Consider the following 19,596-nt stretch of genomic DNA (forward strand, 5'->3'; position numbering starts at 1 on the left):
ATCCACCATCTGAACTCCCTGAATATAGCCTCCTCCTCCTCCCTACCTGAAGTAGCCACCTCCTGATGCCAGTTATAATCACTATTATGTCATCCTACTGATGTTCTTAAAGTCTGAATCATGGTGTTAAATTTTTATTTACTGTTTATTGTATTTATTTACTGTTTATTGTATAATTAAGCTTGTATTTGACTATAAATAAAAAATGGAAAGGTATCTTGACTAGGATATTTCACAATCTTGAAACCCCAACAACGTTAACTATATGGGTTAGAGGTCCAATATTGCTTGATAAGATGGATTTAAAAGGAGATCCTAATTAATTAATTAGGGGTGAAAAAACTTCCTGGACTTTATGTAAGACAGCATGAAAACAGAACTAGTTATGACAAATTTTATTAAAATAGTCCTTAGAGTGATTTCACATTTCACCATGATCATGGCGGGCCTCCACGAAGGGACAATGTGTTAGTCACTTTAGTTATTAACACTTTTGGAAGAGGTTTTTATATGTAACAGTGGGAAACAAAAATTTGAGATTAATAACTATGGTGAAATTTTATATTTATTTAAATCTATCAGTATTTTGTTTTCAGTCCTCCTTCCCAAGGTATCTTACTTACAGACATAATAATGACTTTTGAAATGGTTCCTATTCAATAAATATTTGTCAGCAAATGACTAAGTGCTGGATGGACTAGAAGATCATTCTTGTGTTCCAATCCTCAATGCAAATTAGAACAACAACAACAGAGATTAAATTCTTACCAAAGTGTCCAGTCATGGCCACAGTATGGCTGAACATTTCCAAGGTAGAATCCCAGAGATTGAGTGACCTCCACAAGATTGGTAAAGTCAAGGCTAATGCTGTTGAAAAGGACAGATGTCATGATAATCTCATCAATGGCCCATACGTCTTCTCCCTGGGAAGAATGATATGGTTGCCACCATCTGAACTGAATTCCGAACTGTCTTGCATCATCTGGTAACTCTACAGAGATTATTCTGGAGAAAAAAATAAAAGTATAAGTTCAGATTACTTTGATATCTTAAAATACAAATATTTATGGCAGAATATTTTTTCCTGTGGTATAGTATTTAAAAGAAATAGTTCTCCTACTATTATAAATATTCTTTTGAGATTTCCAATTTCTTGTCTGATTCAAACAAAGTCTCCTAAACACATCCAAAAACGTGACTGCTTTCACTCATCTGCTTTCAGAAAACCTAACTCAATAAAACACAGTTGTCAAAGTGGCAGGATTTGTCTTCATCTGAAAAAGGATCTTGGGCATCTTGCTACACATATTACAGTTTGAGGCTGGTTGGAACTGTGGCACTTCCTAATTCCTATGAGCACAGTGTATGAGGTGACTTGCTGTGTCATGGTGGCTATGACAACAAACCTGTATGTGACAAATGGGGAAGAAAATTAAGAATAATATCTAATTTCCAGGAGCAATTACTGTACACAGCAGCAGGAACCATACATTAATTGCCACTGCAATGACATCTGCTTGAAAGCTCCATAAATCACAGTACCATGCTGCTCACATCCATACTAAGGTGAGATATGAAGCAAATGGCAAATGGAACATTTGTCTCCATCAATGTACAATTAAACACCAGGAGAGGTATTCGCAGTAAACACACACTAAAGGGACTGAGTCTTTTTCCCAATGAGCAAAGGAAAACTCCCTAAGACAGGTGACTAGTTGGATAACTTAAAAACAAATTATTTAAAAACTTCAATGTCTAAGGCTGGATGTAATTAGAAATTAGATTGATTTTCTTATTTATATTCATTTATTCTTAGTTATTGCATAAAAAATGTCAAATCACATCTTGGAAATGTAATATTTTATATAGAGTTATTAAAAATAATATCTATTTTCTCTTTAAATAATTTGTATATGGAAATGTGGGATAGAATAACATGATTTTCATCACTATTAATTATACAAACTACCAGTAAAAAACTGGTAGAATTTTTTTGCAACGTGAGAAAACATACTTTTTAAATAATAAAAAATCAATATTCAAATACAGAAATATAAATTTTAAAATGCTGCTTAAATTAAAAAGACATAGCAATAATGTTTATGGTTTTTAAATACTTTTAAATACTTATGGTTTTAAATACTTAAAATCTGTTAATTTTTTTTACCAATCTGAATTTATTAGAAGAGTAAAATTCAGTTAAATTACTTTAGTGATTTTCACTTTAATTTCTAAGTATTTATTAAGAAATCAAATAAGCATATTTACTTGTATTAACATAAAATATGTAAAGAAATAAAATAATTGAACTATATTTAAACTGGCTCAATAATGAAAACATTATGCATTAATTTAATAATTTGACATCATGTTACTAGAAAATTATAATTTTCCTTTATATTAATAATTTTAAAAGCAGTTACTATTCTCTCTGATGAAAATAAATGTAATTTAAAAATAACGACTGAAAAGTTGAGTTTCTCAGGCAACTTCAAAGGTTATTTTCCTTTATTTCCCTTATTTTAGTGCATATATATATGTGTGTGATAACAGTAATTGAAATGACCAATATTTTCCTTAGCAGAGACGTTGAGACTATGGGTCTGTAATCAGACTCTTGGGGTGAAGTCCGCACTCTGACTTATTAACTAGTAGTTGATAAGTTCTATTAACTAGCAGTTAATATTAACTAGTAGTTAATAAGTTCACAGCTGCAGGGAAGGTACTCAACTTCTATGTTGCTCAGCATCTTCGTCTGTGAAATTGGGATAATATCCTTACAGCAAAGTCAGAGACATTTTTTGGTTTTTCACTGTTGTGTCTTAGTACCTAGAATAGTATCTGGCACACAACAAAAACTCAACAAATTCCTGGTGCATAAATGAAGTACATATTGTCCGTATACCCCAATAGAAATTCGAATACTGAGGCACAGGAAGGTCAAAAACTCTCCCTAATGTTAAGCGGCTTTTAGGTGACAAGGCCCAGTGCTAGATCTAGGCAGGATGGCTGTAGAGCCTGTGCTCTTGACATTTACTTCATGTCTGGGGTGGGGTGGGAATGTCTGCCTCCACTACTCCGTGCTTACTGCAGTGGCTGGTTACAATAGTTATGGAACCATTTGATCTGAATATTCCTAGATCCCAGGGACTTGGGTCAATTTTCTGTTATCAATCTTCCTTTTGGGGCAGATCTAAGCTCAGACATTTCTTGTCATCACATACAATAATCAAAGCAAAAATAAAAATAGGCTTCATTATAATAATTTTAGATTAAGAAACAAGCCCTATAATTAAGAAAAATCTAAATAATTTTAGTTTCAGCAGTAATATAAAGTTTTACATTAAAAATACCAATTAGTTCCTGACATTCTAGTCAGTTTGAATTAAAAGATTCACTTAGATAAATGTACAGGCTTTACATGTTATAAATAGCAAGCAGAGTTCTATTACTTACTGAGTGGCTCTTAGGCAAACAAATTATTAGAAATCGGCCAGGAGTAATAGTGGTTAGCTAAGTAGCATATCTAATTTATGGATCATACTTCATTTTCGAACAGCCAAGGCCGAAAGGGACAATATGGAATTGACAGCAATTGCAGGTAGCAATTTATACTGAAGAAAATACAATAAATGGCTAATGGCATCAAGATATATTTAACTCTCCTATGAAGAACTTACATGGTTTTGTATTATTTATCATGTAAAATATAATTTAGAATCTAGAATAGATCAAATCTTACTTCTGCCATGTTACCTTTTATTAATATTTGTAAGAAAGAGGGAGATGGAGGAAGAATTTCACAGACAGAGGTACATGCGTGGAAAATAAAAGTGTTCTTGATAGCTTCACCATGTTCTCTTTTTTAAAAAAATCTCCATTCAATCTTAATCTTTCAAGCTATGCACATACCTAGCGCTGAAAAGCCATGTTGATTCTGCTTAGAAGAAAAATGTTGCTGTCAAATGGCATGCAAGATTAAATGCACCTTTGCAATAGCACATTAAATGTGTAATTATTTTTCATATCAACAAAGATTAATTAAATTTCATGATAAAGATTGATTATTGAGTTTTGGAGCTGTCCATCCTTGTTAGAAAAAATTGTGTTTTAGGCCAAGTTAACTTCGGACAGTGATATTTTCTTCATGTTTTCATCATTATTATTATCACCTTGATTTTCATTTAATTTTCTTTTAATATTTATTATGGAGAGTCTATGAAATGTTTGATATTCCTATGTGCTTACTGACTGAGAAAGTTGAGCTTCGCCTTTCATTTACCTTTATAGGGAAAATACTCAACACATTTGATGTGTTCTTAAAATTTTATAATGTAAGTAATTGTAATTCATAACAGTTGTTAACTATTATCTGTTACATGCTACTTTATTTTCAACGAGAATAAAAGTTCTCATCTACTTACAAACACCTAAATGTAGGGACTGCTGTTGGCAACATCTTTAAGTATATAAAATCTATGATCCGTGCCCGTCTTTTTGCATTGGTTCCAGTGCAAACCTCAGAGCCCAGAGCCCTCACTCTCTTTCGTATTTCCCCATGATCAAAATGTACTTCCAGAAAGGCAAATGGTGTTAGTTCTTTACTAACTGTGAATGTAGCCAGAGTGTTACCTCTTCTACAGGTATTTTAATTTCTCATGCTCCTTTTCTGAAACTTTTAAAAGAATTTCAGTGAGCAGGTCAACAGTGTTCTAGAAGAGGAGAGGACCCTTCAGACATTTCTGAAATTGTACCACTAATGGTGATTACTACTCTGCTGACATCGAAGGATGGCTCTGCTTCAAGTAAAACTTAAATCTCACAATTGCACCTATAGATTATGAAATGCGTAAGCTAAAGAAAAGCAGAAGTGGCCTGAAGAAAGGACTTCAAATAAATCCTCACACTCCATTTTTGCCAGGGACTCTATACTTGCTAGAAGAACTTCACGATACTCATTACTTAATCATCTTACATGCAAATTTTAAATACATACTGGTTATCAGATTTTATGAATTACTGTCTCATGTAATTTATGATAACATATTATAATATATTGGTAACAAATACTTGTTAACAGAATTTATAATTTAGTACCATATCAAAATCGTATCCAATAGGCTGCAGTAGAGTTGAATAAGGATAATAGTGTTAAGTATTTTTCTCTTTCCTGGGCATCAAAATATTTCCCTTAGATATACACTTCAAAATATGAGAATAAATTTCTTCAAATTATCAGAAATCAGTAGGACAAATGAAATAGGAGAATGTGACTTGCTAGTTTTTTATTGCAAGACACATCAATCTTTGTCCTCGTCATCTCTCAGTGGAAAAATACCTTGAATCCTATACCAGTTGAATGATGATTTCCTCAGGAAGGAGATATCACTCTAACCATTTTTCCAAATGCTTTCCAACGTACCTGGGCTCATGATAGTTGAGATATGAATAGTGCTCCAAAAGTTTCCAAGTTATCCCATTATCATACGAATAATGCAATAAAACTCCTTCACCAGGCTGGTCGGGGGCTCTGCATGTGCTGAGAACAGACTTGCTCCCCAGCCTCAGTGTGAACTGGAGAAACCTGGACATGAATTTTCTGTAATTAGTGTGTGCATAAACATTCTTAATCATAATGCTCATTTTAGCTTTTAAAGAATTCCAAACAAATTTAAATGAATTACTCAAAAGCTGCATGTTTCCACTCATCTCTCTTTTATAAAATGTAAGTAATTTCACTGTAGGATATATGAATATGTGTGGAAGATGAGGTCAATGCATGTTTATATGCAGATATATCCATACAAATATAAGTGTATGTTTATACATACTTGTATACTATGTACTTGTGTACATAACACTTAAAATGCCAATCATTCCTTTACTGCATTATTTATTAGGCACTGGGGGAAGGGAGGTGTAGAATAAATCTAATCAGCCTCTGCAAGCTGTCAAATAAATAAAACTACATAAATAATTAACTAGCCCTTGGCTTAAGAACACAGTTTTGATGCTAACATTTCATATGTCTAAAAACCTAGTCAGTCATTAGTATCTTAAAGTCATCAGTAGGCCTTTTAATTTATTATAAACTAGGGCAAATTAACCCCATATAAACTAACTGTAAGCTCTCTCTCGGTTAAAAATGGAAAGATGTACGTATCAGCAAAAAAAGGAAAATAAAGAGATCTAAATTCAATCATTAGCATCTGGTTTCTCTATGTATTCCACCATGACTTAACTCACCTGGACTGTGAGCTGTCAAGGAAAGATGTAATTAGCTGACGCCTCCCATCCTTGTTGAAAACCAGGGCCTTACCACTGGCCAAGACACCACAACCAAAGCTGACTTCAGCACCACGGATAGAGTAAAAGTTATGGTAAGAGGAGAGCCTGGAACTGCCAAAGCTTTCAGAAATAAACATTGGGAATGTCTGCGATGCCATCTCACAAGCTGGGCCAGAAAATCCAGGGTCACACCTGAAAGACATAACATAAAATACAATCTTAAGCCGTTGGTCCTTTCAGAGCTCCCTGAATCTAATTCAGGGAGGAGGAAGTCCAGGGGCCAGGATTTAACTGAATGGTAAACGAGGCTCATTAGTCTTTGGAAAACAATGAATCTGAAGACTTGATAAGGGTGATTGACTGCAAATATTCCAGAAAATATAGTCTTTGCACAGCCCTGCTATAAAAGCTTGTGATTAAAACAATAATTAAGCACTCATCTTTAACCAATGCCAGCTATGTATCTGCATCTAACATTTGCACACATTTCCAATTTAAAATCTTTGTAAAAGGTATATTATTATGTATATAATTTTATTTACAATGATGTTCATTAAATTTGTAAAAGAAACATCAATAAAATACTTCCAGAGACATCTAGAATAAATTACCTCTAAGAACAAATGTAAAAATACATATTATGTTTCTGATAAAAACTATTTGAAATATTGGGAAAAGACTGGAAAATAAATCTATCTTTATTTCAAACTTAGATTGACACTATAAAGGGAATGAGAACAGCCTGACCTGGAGAGGTGTTCTTAGCAGAACCGTGCTGCTCACAGTGGAATCCCAAATTAGTAGTGCTTCAAGAAAAAGAAAAACAAAACCCAACAAACCCCACACAACAACTTGCCTCCTGCTGTATTTATATTAGAAAACTCACCTCATATAACGCCATAGCTGAACATCAGAAACTTCTTATATTTTAAAGCATTTACTCATCAGGAATTAGTTTTAATTTTTTTTTTTACTGCACTATTTCTTTTTCACTATCTATACTATGCCACCTATTACAAAATCAAATTGGTGTCTTTTGGGGTGGGGTGAGGGGTTCTCATCTAAGCATTCGAAACCTCCTAAAGTCTGAAACAAGCGTTTTAGAAAGCCATGAAGTTCCAATGAAGTGATATTATGGCATAATTCTGAAAACCACTTTTTTAGCACTATGCTGAGACTGGGATCTATGCTGGCCTCACAGAGGGTCCATGGGGTGCATGAACAAATGCCAAATTGTGTGTGTGTTGGATATTATTGGGGAGAAGGTTTATAGTCTTCATCATATTATCAAGGAAGTTGGACCCCAACATGCCAAGAGTTACCACAGTGTGAAGTCTGAAGGTTGTTTGGCATTAGGGATGGGAGTGGGAAAGAAAACCAGTATTTATGGAGCATGTAAATAACCCTCAAACAGTTTACTTCTTTCACATGTTATTTCACCAGCTGAGACTGTGAATAGCCAAGCAGTTTCTAAAAAGGAGAAAAACTTAGCTAACCAGGACACCGTCTGACATTGGAAAACTGAACGTGGTTTTCCATGGCCACAAATTGGAATCAGTGTCCCCCAACAAGACCATTGCCAGAATGCATTTCTGTGTCTCTTAAATGTGTCTTCTCAGGACCAGTGATAGGGAGAAATTGGTGATTATTTAGAGATGACTCATATTGGAGTCAGTTCCCATTAAGTGGTTTTGGAAGTGTACTTTTAATCAAAAGTTATAGAATTGGGATAAAATGCTGATAAAGATTCCATTCATATATTTAAAAATATATTTGTAGCCTTTGTTTTGCAGTGGAACAGTAGGGTAACACAGTTGGGAGATACCAGGAATGGCACGAGGCTCTCCCGACTCCAAAAATATCCCCTATTGGTTCCTCTACCCAACCTTAAATGTAGCATTGTGGTCACCTTGTATGTCAGGATAAAAGGCCCCAGTGTTAAGCTATGTGGATGACACCCATGTAGAAAGGTTTCTGCTTTTTGCACTTCTCACTAATACCTCTAACAGGGGAGAGCTTATCAGGATGAAGAGTTGTCAGTTTAGAAACCCAGGCCGGGGGATTATACACAGGCAAGAAAATGTTAGGCAGCAGGAGATGCAGAATCCTGGTAGAAAATAACAGTAGTGATGAGGGGAGCAAAGTGGGAAGAAAAACAAAGCTGCCGGGGCCCCAAATTCGAGGATTCGTTTAAAAGAAATAAATAGTAGTGAATATAAATTTCTTTTCTATGCCATTTTGCTCCTACTTGACAAGTCACATATTGCTGGAAAAGGGTGTAGTAGCCAAACATTTAGTGCAGCCACAAATGAACAAAACCGATGACTATTACATAAAACATTGTCAGAAATAGGGAGAAAACTCAAGTTCCAACTGGTGAAAATATTCTGCAAAGCCTGAGAAGGAGGAAAAGGCTATGATTATTCAAGATAATGTACAGTGTCAAAAAAGAGCAATGCCCAAAGGCATAAAACTGCCATTCAGATTTCTGTTTGCATCCATCATGAGTGACACAGATGGCTGCCTTAATAAACCCACGAATGCTAACAGGGAGACTGTACACAAAAAACAAAGTATGAAGTATAACTATTCTAATTATAGATGGGTCTTTTAGAAATAGCACTTTCTATTTTCATTAATAAAAGCAGCTGTCATTTTAGATAATTTGTTTTCAAAACTTTTCAGGACAACTTCAGGAATTACACAGATGTCTGGCGTTCTTGTGTTAATTTTATTTGAAATGCACTAAACGAGAGGATGGCCTGGTTAGGGATGACAGATGAAGATAACAACTTGAGGAAAACACCAGAAAATGCTGCACAGATCTAAAGAGTCAGTGTTTTGGGGCGGGAGCTGGTAGATTTATTGAAAAGCACAGAGATGCATATTCATTTTTTAAATATGAAGAGGAACTTTTCAAACTTTGATACTTTCTAAAACATTTCTATTGTGCAGAGTGATTTCTTTGTTAATTAAATTCATTGCAATGTAGTTAAAAAGATAACATGACACTCTAATGTCAGTGCTGACAAGTGTCTTGCCTCATACATATAATTTTCAAATGATCAGGTAGAAATCTCTTTTATGAGTTCTCTATTAATTAATTATTACTCTTTTTGTTTGGAGGACAAGAAGAGACAGACTAGATGATCAGTGGTTGAAAACTGTATAACAAAGATTGTGGTTTCAGGAATTTCCAGGATATTTTATAATTAAATGTTAATGTGGGAATGACATAGTACATATGCATATCCATTCTTATTATAAACAGTGCTTCAGTGGTGACTAGATATTAACTATTTATATATAATTTCAGACTTCATATTCAACATCATTATTATGTAAAATACTTTATATACCATTTTGAAGATTCAAATGATGTTTGAAAGTAAGCAAGACTGCAAAACTATATTTAAAGATGAATTTTCTTATCGAATTTGCTAAATTTGGCTCATTCTAGTTTCCTTTAGCCTTGGGTCAGTACTGATTTGCATAATTCATTTATAAAGCATGCTAGGAATTAAAATATGGCGCAAGAACACTAGAACAAGTTTATGGAAAAAAAGCATATTGAAGAATGTAACCAAAGACAGAAAAGGAAATCATCAAGCTATGAAGAATTCAAATTTGTTCACAAATTTACACGAGGTATGCTAAATTTGTTCACGATGTAGCTTCATAGAAAAGTTATTTATTCATCAATTTCCACCTACAAAAGACACTTAATACTCTATTACGCTTAAATTCCCTTTGAAGAATCCTACTTTGGTCTTGAAAAGACCTCAAAAGCCTAAAAAGGAAATTAAAACAAGTCAAAATGACTTGTGGCCTCAATATATAAAGTACATATAAAAAAAAAGAAGTATAATTAGTATTTTAAAAAATGCTTACTTGCAACCATGTCGAGTGCATTGTCCTCGGCCAGAACAGAATTTGAGACACAACGGACCAATATAAACTGCAGGTAGGGCAAAAGACAGCATGTAAAAAAATGGCAAAACCAACTGGAAAAACCAAGAACAACATTAGCATGTGAATCAATTTTGTGAAGCGATACCCATAAAATCTAGCCCTTTATACACGTGTTGTGTGCAGGAAGCCAGGTGACATACAGAGTGTTGTGTAACAAGGTGAGTGCTTAGCTACAGATCTGCTGGAAAGGTTTTAACTTAATTTTCAAGATTTTAATGTTCCATAGCAAAAATAGGTAGGAACATATGATTTGGGTTCCTTAATGGAATCTCTTCAGCTAAAATGATTTCAGGCAGAATATTGTGCTTCTGACTTGAACTTTCTATAAAGTTTAATATTTTTTTTAGGTAGAAATAAAGAATTCGCAAAGGATCAATTTGATATATCAAGAAATGGAGACGTTATAATTTAACTTAAAAACTATAACTTCCATTCTTATCTGGGAAAAATGCATAACACATTGCAGACGATTGTTACATATCTTTCTAAATATTAACCTGTCCTTCCTGAAATGGGGAGTTAAAAATCTTTTTTTGTGCATCAAGTCTTCTCTGAAATGCAGATCTCTTCCTACATGGTGGTTCTGACTGTTAATGATACTACAAACCTCAATTCTAATCTTTGGAATGCCAAGGAAAGGGTTCCTGATGGTTGAATGGTAGGTTCTGAGATAATCAGACAAAAAATACATTCAAAGATATTAAGCCTCTTGATTACCAACCGGTACAATGAATAACACACCAAAAAGTGTGAAAATGGAACAAAACCAATGAGGAATTTGAGATGCAATGGTTGTTAAGACCTCACATATTCAATTTTAGAGACAAACAAATTTCCATTCCATTATCATTTTTTTCCTGTCTCGTAATCATGTCAAAATAGTCAAATGATTTCATTATAAAATAAATTTCCCTGTGGATAATGCTCCTATGAACACTTGTTCTCTGGAGCCAATTAATTCAAGTGTGATACAAAGCAGCCAGGAACAACTCTCGCTGAAGGCAGCTCATGGTTGAGGAAGAGATCAGATAGCAGTCTGAGTGGTTAAAGTTACGGGTTTTAGGAGTCAAATAACCCTGGATTCAAATTCCTGCTTCACCTGGAAAACTCTAGATAAGTGAGTTCCTAAGTCTAAGCCTCAGTGTTCCTACTCTTTAAAGTGGGATAATAATCCTTGGAGGAAAGAGTAAATGAAACGTTCATGCTTTAGCCTGCTGCCTGATACCATGTGGTTACGTTCACCATGATACTGGGGTCAAGAATCCTTCCTGCTCCATCTGCCTTGTTGGGCTTTACTGGACAGCATGAGTACCAGGAAAGGGCTTCGTTCTTTAGCTTGTTAAAGCTTATCGATTGTTTCCCCAGCACACTTGACTTTATGGCTGCAGTAAGATCTGTTCTAAGGCCTGTGAATGGTTCATTGCATTTTGTGGGATCACTCTGGAGGGCTGCCCTAGAATGTAGCCATGTCATAGTTCAAAAAACTTCCATTGTAAAAAAAAAATTTCAACAATAAAACAAGATTTTCCAAGTCAATGAAAACATTGCAATTAAGAATCTTGTCATCCCTTCCCGCTAATGATGGGGTCATTGAGATGCACATGAGTAAGTTTATAGGCCCTTTTCCCTACGAGCGTGGAAAGGACAGATTTGTTTTTATCACTATTATTCATTTAATCAAGTTGAAAAGATTAAAAAGTGATAACAAACATACTTTGCTCTAGGATTTTCCATTTTGCTAAGAACTGCTGGATAATTCCAAAAATACTTCCTGTACACACTAACAGGAAAAACATACCTAACAGAAGTAGGATATTGACCTGTTTTTTTCTCTTTTTGGTTTCCTTGACATGATTTGGAATTCCACAGAGAAGTGGGAGAGATTTCAGAAGTGTTCTTTGGCAAGTTGGCACACATTTCTCTTGGAAAGGACTGAGTGTGTGTCCTTTTTTTTGCCTTATGAAGAAGCTGGAGAGCAGGTCTTGTTTTTGTGAAAACCTCACATGTAGGATGATAACAGAATTGAGATTCTGCCCCAAGTTTTGCATTTGACCTGCACTGCTAACCACGCTCATTCCATATACTGTTGTTAACTTTTCTCACTCTACCCAAAACATGACGGTGGGAAGCTTTCTGACTTGCAATCATGTAAGAGCCTTCCTTGGGAAATTGAGATATGCTTTTCAGAGGCTTATATGTGCTTCATAGCACTCTTAATTTCCTTGCTTTATTATTGTTTTTTTTTATTTCTTTTATTATCAAAATAATATAAGTTCATTATAGGACCCTTAAAAAGTATGACAGCAGAGGAAAAGTCACCCATATCCTACTATCCAGAGGCACATACTTATTCCTAGAGCTAATTTACAGGTGTTATAATTCAAATGCTATGCAAAATGTTCTGCCAATGGAGGAAGTCCACTTTACCAAATTAATTTTTAGATGGTTTTGCAAAAGTACCATGTTTATGTATTATGTGCTATGTTAACTTATGTGGTCTTTGAAGACTGGGCCTCTTATTGGTCTTCTCTGAATAGAGACTGCTTAAAGAATTTACATTGGCTTATCAGTAAATTATCTTGCCTGAAGTTATTCCTGAGTTTCAAGAATGTATTTCATTAAATGTGTATCAGTTTTTTATTATTCAAAAATAGCAAAAAGATTGGGGCGCCTGGGTGGCTGGCTCAGTCAGTTGGGTGTCTGACTCTTGGTTTCGGCTGGGGTCATGATCTTGGGGTTGTGGGACTGAGCCGCCCCGTCAGGCTCCACACTCAGCTCGGAGTCTGCTAGTCCCTCTCTCTCTCCCACTCTGCTCCTTCCCCTCACCCCCCCTCCCTGCTCGTGCTCTCTCTCCCTCTCTGGTAAATAAATAAAATCTTCTTAAAAAATTGCAAAAACATGACTAAAACATGGAAGATCAGCGTGAAACAATGACGTAGGCTTTTCCTGCTTTATAAAATTGACCAAAGTCAGTGGCTATGCTAAATTTGCTTAAGTATTGACATTTCGTCCCTCCTTTCCACCCTTCCTACTTCCTCACAGTGTAACTCTTCAGTCAAATTGATGTACTCTGAAAACAGGAAATCTATGAATCTGCCTGTGATTAGAATTATTAAAAAACCAGAGTGGGCTATTAATAACAAATACAAAAAATGTGTAGTCATACACCCCAATAACTTAAAATACCTTCTCTCCTGTACACTTGTTCCAAGTGATATTGGCTTTAAAGTTACACAAAAATTACCAACAATTCACTTAAAAATTAAAGATAACATAGGATATTTCATGTATATCTACATTTTCGTCTTATACTGTTTTCTGAGAAGGAAGTAGAAGTTTTGCTTCAGAAGTTTCATTTTAGAGATGATGCTCCCTTCTGTGTGGTGTCGGCATCTAAAAGATAAGCGTTCCAGATGTTGCAGTAGTTACTAAGAGAAGAATGGGTCTTATTTTAATACATGCAGTATGGTAAGTATTTATGTTAATTTTGTGTAAAACATTCAAAGAAAATGTTAGGATATCCCCTGTCATCAGCTGTGAATTTGAGTTTCAGGGCTTTACGCATTTTTACATTATGTATGTTGAAACATTCTGGCATCTAATATTGCTGACACTGCTGCCTTTTTTTTTCTGACTGTGCATCCCTGGGCTTCTAATGGAATGCAAAGGAGAAAGGGAAGAAAGGGCGTTTAATGAATCGCAAGACCATGACTTAGAAATGTGATTAAGTCTGTGCCAACGAACAAAAGCACAGGAAGACTCTACATCAATGGCATGTGATTATGACAGGCATAAACTAACCATTATCAATTGCCCACATGTTTCCAAGGATTGGTCCCATTTGTCTCCAGCGAATTCTGGTGTCCCTGGTTAGTGCTGCGTTAGGAAGGGGAATCGTTATGCGGTTCCACCTGCAAGAAATTTAGCACAAAACAGCTTCACAACTACATTCTCATCTTTTGAACCTCTTTTACTTGCCTTTGATGTTCTAGTTTCTGAATGCTTCGGACAGCACTAAAGTTTGGTAATAAACTCTTTAAATTCACCTGTGGAGTTTGTAGTTTCCAGACAGACCTAGAACTTCTAAAAACATCTGTATCACACTAGAGTAATGAGTTTGTTCTTAGTAGCAAGTGATATTTACTTCGTTTTTGGACATTCTTTTTAGGAATTTTTACGTCAATACTCAGACCTTAGATATTATTCTATGATATGCATCTGTGCCGACATGGGGGCTGATTAGCATTGACTACTTTCTATTTTTTGCTCTCCCCTTGTCCTATGGACATTTCAAGAGAGGCTAAGAAAGAAATTCTCAACTTAATTTTGCCATGCTTGGAGATATTTTTACTAGTTTATCCAGGGCTTATTCTGTAAGGTGGGAAGTATTTGGCACAGTCACCTTTAATTCTCTAAACAACCCTCAACGTCGTATATCATTGTTCTTAATTTATGTGGAAAAGAAGGGGAAAGTGAGAGAGGAAATATCATTACTCAAGTAGAGGGCAGAACCAGGATTTGAACCCACGGCTTCACTTTCTTCCACCTTTCCCTAATTTTTGGCAAGAAGCCTTTTGGCAATAACCATGCAATCAACTATACAGAATTTAAATTTATGTATCCAAAATATAAAAGCCAAGTACATAGAGAATGAGTGACCCTACAAATCATGGTCTTGCATCAGATTTACTGAAGTTATCTTTCTTCTTCTTCTTCTTCTTCTTTTTTTTAATGAGATACTTCCTACATCACCTGAAAATGAGAAGGCAACTTCCTTACCTATTATGGAAAAATAGTCTCAGGCTTACTCCTGGATTTTTTTTTTTTTTTTTTTACTCCTGGACTTTGAGTCACAACACGGATTCAAATCTCCTGATCTCTCAGGAAATGTACTCACCCACTATAGTTTTCGGAGGAGTAGATCGTGCTGTGGGGGAGGTGGGGTCCAGCACAGATCTCAGGCAAACACTCAGTGTGGAGGAGGGACCAGGAGCGCCCATGGTTGGTGGAAAACTCCAAGCCGACGCTGGTAACACCAGGATGAGCACAACAAAAAAGTGCAAACATTAGAAAATGAAGAGACTCACCCTTTGCTAAGTACCTTAAACATTTGCAGAGCTAGGGTAACAAATTTTAAGATGTTGTTTCCAAAATGATCGTATCCCCCTCTGCTGCAGTCTGACCAGCCTTCAAAGGGCAAACGGTTAAATTACTGCGAGAGAAACAAACCATCTTTTAAAGCCAACAAATGGGAACCGGCGTTGGTGTGCTTCAATCTGATAGATGGCAAGGCAATTACCATGTCTCACACTGCCACCTCATCCTGTGAATGTGAGACTCTCAAAATTCTTAGAAAGGACTAGCAACACTTGTGCGAAGCGAAACCGAGAAGTCATAGCTCTTGAAGTGCTAATTGATTTCTGTGCCTATTATTAGGGGGTCACTAACCAACATGAGGTCAAGCTTTTTTTTTTCAGTTATTTGTTTTTTTCCTCTCTGGGCAATCTGTCAGCATGGATGGCTGCCACAGCATGTGCAAACACTTCTGATACCTAAGACCAAGCTTGTAGAATGAACTCATTTCTACTTAAAATTATCCAATCATACTCTGCATATTAATTGAAGGGCTCCTCTTTGGGGGGAAAGTGTGTATTTTTTTTTTTTAAAAGGACATTTCATTTGAAAGTCAGCTGGAAACCTACTGAGAAGTTGCTCTGATTTAGTGGCCAAGTCCACATGTTCATTTTTTTTTAAGATTTTATTTTTTAGGTAATCTCTACGCCCATCATGAGGCTCGAACTCACAACCCCGAGATCAAGAGTCGTGTGCTCTCCCGACTGAGCCAGCCCTGAGCCCCCACGTGTTCATTTCTAATCAGTGTGTCAGTTCACACCCTCACAAAATAGGACTTCCTACCTGTTACCAGGTTGATGTGTTCCGCAGCCCAGATTAATGGAAAACTGTATCATGTGAGACATCGTAGAAGGGAGAACAGGTAAGACGTGAAAAAAATCGACAGCCCAGACATTCCTGTTATGCCCTTGATGGTTCTTTTGCCTGAGACAAAATCTGGTAGCAGGCGTCTGAAGTTCAGGATTGATGACGACAGAAACTAAAGATGGAACCTTCAAAACAAAGGAAAGCAAAATCACTCATCATCCCTCTATGTGAGTCTGCGTGAATTCTCCTAGCTTCACTCTTGCAGCTACTGTAACTGCCATTTACTGAGCACCAGGCGAGGTCCTGCGTGTTCCACCGTTATTTCCTGTAGCCGATGCAGTCTTTGGTGGGTATTTGTGTGAGTCACTCAGGATTCCTCCTTGGCAGGTACCTGGAGCTCTCTGTGTGTGACTGATCAGCCCCTTTCTGCATGAAGATTAACTGGTGTAAGGTCTTTAAAAGTTATCAGAGCGTATGTATCCATTTTATATACCTTGGCACAAGACAAAGGCAACTTCACAGTATCCTTTATCATCGGTCCTCTTTTAAAGTGAATTTGTATGGTACTAGCCGTTGCCAAACTAGGTATTCTGAAAATAGGATGCTAAGCAGTAACAGCCAATGAGTTAATCCATAATAACTTACATAACTGACTTGGTCTGAGGCATGCAGCTGACCAGAGCAGGTATGACCCTAGCTAGTCATAGGTGGAAAACTAGTCCATTACGCAATCCTAAATGGTCTAACTTGAATGACCCTAGCAGATGGGGTATGCTGGATACTTTCTCTGGTCATTCCCTATTCTAGCCTCAACGTTTATCTCCTATGTTCCTAACTGAAACCACGAAATGCTGGGTGCGGGCTGCGTTCAAGCTCGTTACAGTACCGAGGGCGCCATCAATGTGGAGAAAAGCTGAATTAATACTGAATGTGGGAGTGGAGTCTCAGCACAAAGAAATCTACTACTAGAAAAAAAATAACCCTACACCTAATGATAAGCATCACACATAATTTTGAAGATGTTTGCATATAATCAGAGCCAGCACATATCCTAAATCCAAAGGGCAAAGGAAAAAGGTCAATTTCAGTGGCTATAACAACAACAACAACAAAAAAAGCGAAAGTAGCAATCATCTATACTTCTACAATGTCTTCTGCCTAGGAAATCCTAAAATGCTTGATAAATAGTCATTATGCCTGATAACAAGTCTGTGAGGCTCCATAATTAGAGCCCTTTTAGGGCTTTCTAGGTAACAAAAATAATTGTCAGAGTACTAGGCTCCATCTTATCATCTCTAATGGGCTGTAATTCATTTTTCCTGATAAAAACCTCTTTTTCATCTGTATCAGGAAAAAAAAAAGAGAATATTAAAATGTCCATGTCACTTTTAAAGAAATCTGGCAACTTGCTGGGCTTCTAAAAGAGAGTGTTCTCCTAGGCATCTAGCAGGGTCTTCATGGTTTTGACCTTGGCTTGTCTAGGGCGATCTGGGGTGGGGGCCATCTGGCACATGGATTGGCAACAATACCTTATAGGAGGAATAGGAAAGACTGTCCAGTGTAATGTGCTCTTTTCTTCCTTCAATCTTTGCATACAGGGTGATATCATTTTCATGAGAATCTCCAGGGTCACAAACTCCTCCTGTACAAAACAAAAATTGTAAGCTGTTGGTACCAAACTGCATCCATAAACATGTATAGTGTTAACTTTCAGAATAAAATGATGATTACAATTATAAGAATAATAATTATAATAATAATGACCTTAAATAAAAGTAACCAGACCCAAGGAAATAATTTATAAAGATAGTTCAGATAGAACTATCTCATGCTGAAGATCAAAGACTTGATAGTTGGGAAGGCCAGAGGAAGCATGTGCTTATTGAGATTGCTCAGATGATTGTCTGCAACGAGCCACGGCTGCATGTCCATATTTTAACCCACATTAAAAAAAGATGTGCTTTCCTTTTTAAGAAACTGTCAATTCCTTATATTTGAGGTCTTAATGGCCAAAGTTCAGAACCGATTGACGACGATTTTTAAAAAATGTGGTGACTCACTGCATCAACTATTTCTGAAGTGGTATTACTTAAACTGTTGCACAAAGTATGCTTAATATTTTAGCACATATTAGGTATTTTGATACCTCATTTGGTTGTTGGAAAGTACACAGAGTGGTTCATTCCCTATCTCTCTATGTCAAATGAAATGATGGGACATCAGAACCGAGAGGTAATTAAGATCATCCTGATGAGGAAACTGAATAACACAGCAGGGATCTGAAACTGAAGACGATTCAACTAATCAGTGGAAAAGCCATGAGTCAATGGCATGTCTTTTAACCCTTTACCATCTCTTCTTTTCACTACTGCATTCAGCCCATAATCCTTACTATTGCTGGCATCTATGAACTGTCTGCAGACCCTGGATTTTAAAGGATTGCATGTCTACCCAGAAGCCTCTCCCCACCCACCTCTATCATTCACAACGGCACCAATCATTATAGCAGGAATGTAGGTATATACATGGACTTCCTGGCAAATACTCTATCCTCATGTTCCAAAATTTATAACATTAACTCTTAATTTATTACTATCTTTCAAAAAAAAAAACCCTCCAGTTCTTAAATTAACCACCATTAATGTTAATTTTTATCTATAGGCAATTTCTGTTGCTAATACTCCATGGTGACCTCAAAACTCTAGAACAAGGTGACCCTCTGAGAATTAGTCTAGCAAAATCAACAAATAATGGTTGAGATTCACCATCGGGAGGAAGGAAGGAAGGAAGGAAGGAAGGAAGGAAGGAAGGAAGGAAGGAAGGAAGGAAGGAAGGAAAGAAGGAAGGAAGGAAGGAAGAAGGAAGGAAGGAGGGAGGGAGGGAGGGAGGGAAGGAAGGAAGGAAGGAAGGAAGGAAGGAAAGAAGGAAGAAGGAAGGAAGGAGGAAAGGAAGAAAAGAAAGAGAGGAAGAAAGAAGGAAGGAAGAGGGAGAGAGAAGGAAGAGGAATGTCTGGCACAATCTCAGCCTTGGTAACTGGGGTCTGATTGTGGGAAGAAATTACTGATAGGTGATGTTTTAAGTAAGAAAGCTAGAACTTAATCAGCATAAGAAAGATTATAATAATAGAAGTAACTTGGATGCTGGTATACATGAAGCATAGAAATGTAGCATGTTACATCTGTTAGACATACATAACTTGGCATATTATAAATATTTATTGAGTTAACTAATCTGAACTGAGAAGAGAGAGGCCAGATGTGGTGATAATGTCACCCTCCTCCTAACAGATGTTTATTGTTTAAGGGCAACAACCAGTAGAGAGAACCTTATGACTTTGATATCTGATAGAGTATATTTTTTAGCATTTCATTACACACTGCTACATTATGGTAAATA

The 19,596-nt window shown here is 36.3% G+C and overlaps 1 protein-coding gene across 2 annotated transcripts in view; it reads right to left on the bottom strand.

The window, feature by feature from the left end:
* Positions 1-19,596, bottom strand: part of RELN (reelin) — a 482,353-nt gene that overhangs the window by 147,512 nt on the left and 315,245 nt on the right. For both annotated transcript variants that reach the window (XM_087861166.1, XM_087861167.1), the window contains exons 13-20: positions 17,730-17,842; positions 16,177-16,385; positions 15,158-15,286; positions 14,062-14,171; positions 10,180-10,246; positions 6,247-6,480; positions 5,423-5,584; positions 769-1,005 (exon numbers count right to left, since the gene is read on the bottom strand). In XM_087861166.1, the coding sequence (XP_087717292.1) occupies positions 769-1,005; positions 5,423-5,584; positions 6,247-6,480; positions 10,180-10,246; positions 14,062-14,171; positions 15,158-15,286; positions 16,177-16,385; positions 17,730-17,842 (1,261 nt within the window). The remainder of the gene's footprint in view (positions 1-768; positions 1,006-5,422; positions 5,585-6,246; positions 6,481-10,179; positions 10,247-14,061; positions 14,172-15,157; positions 15,287-16,176; positions 16,386-17,729; positions 17,843-19,596) is intronic.

This window comes from Ursus americanus, chromosome 3, assembly GCF_024610735.1.
Source record: "Ursus americanus isolate L20-20 chromosome 3, mUrsAme1.1.p, whole genome shotgun sequence".
Taxonomy (NCBI): domain Eukaryota; kingdom Metazoa; phylum Chordata; class Mammalia; order Carnivora; family Ursidae; genus Ursus; species Ursus americanus.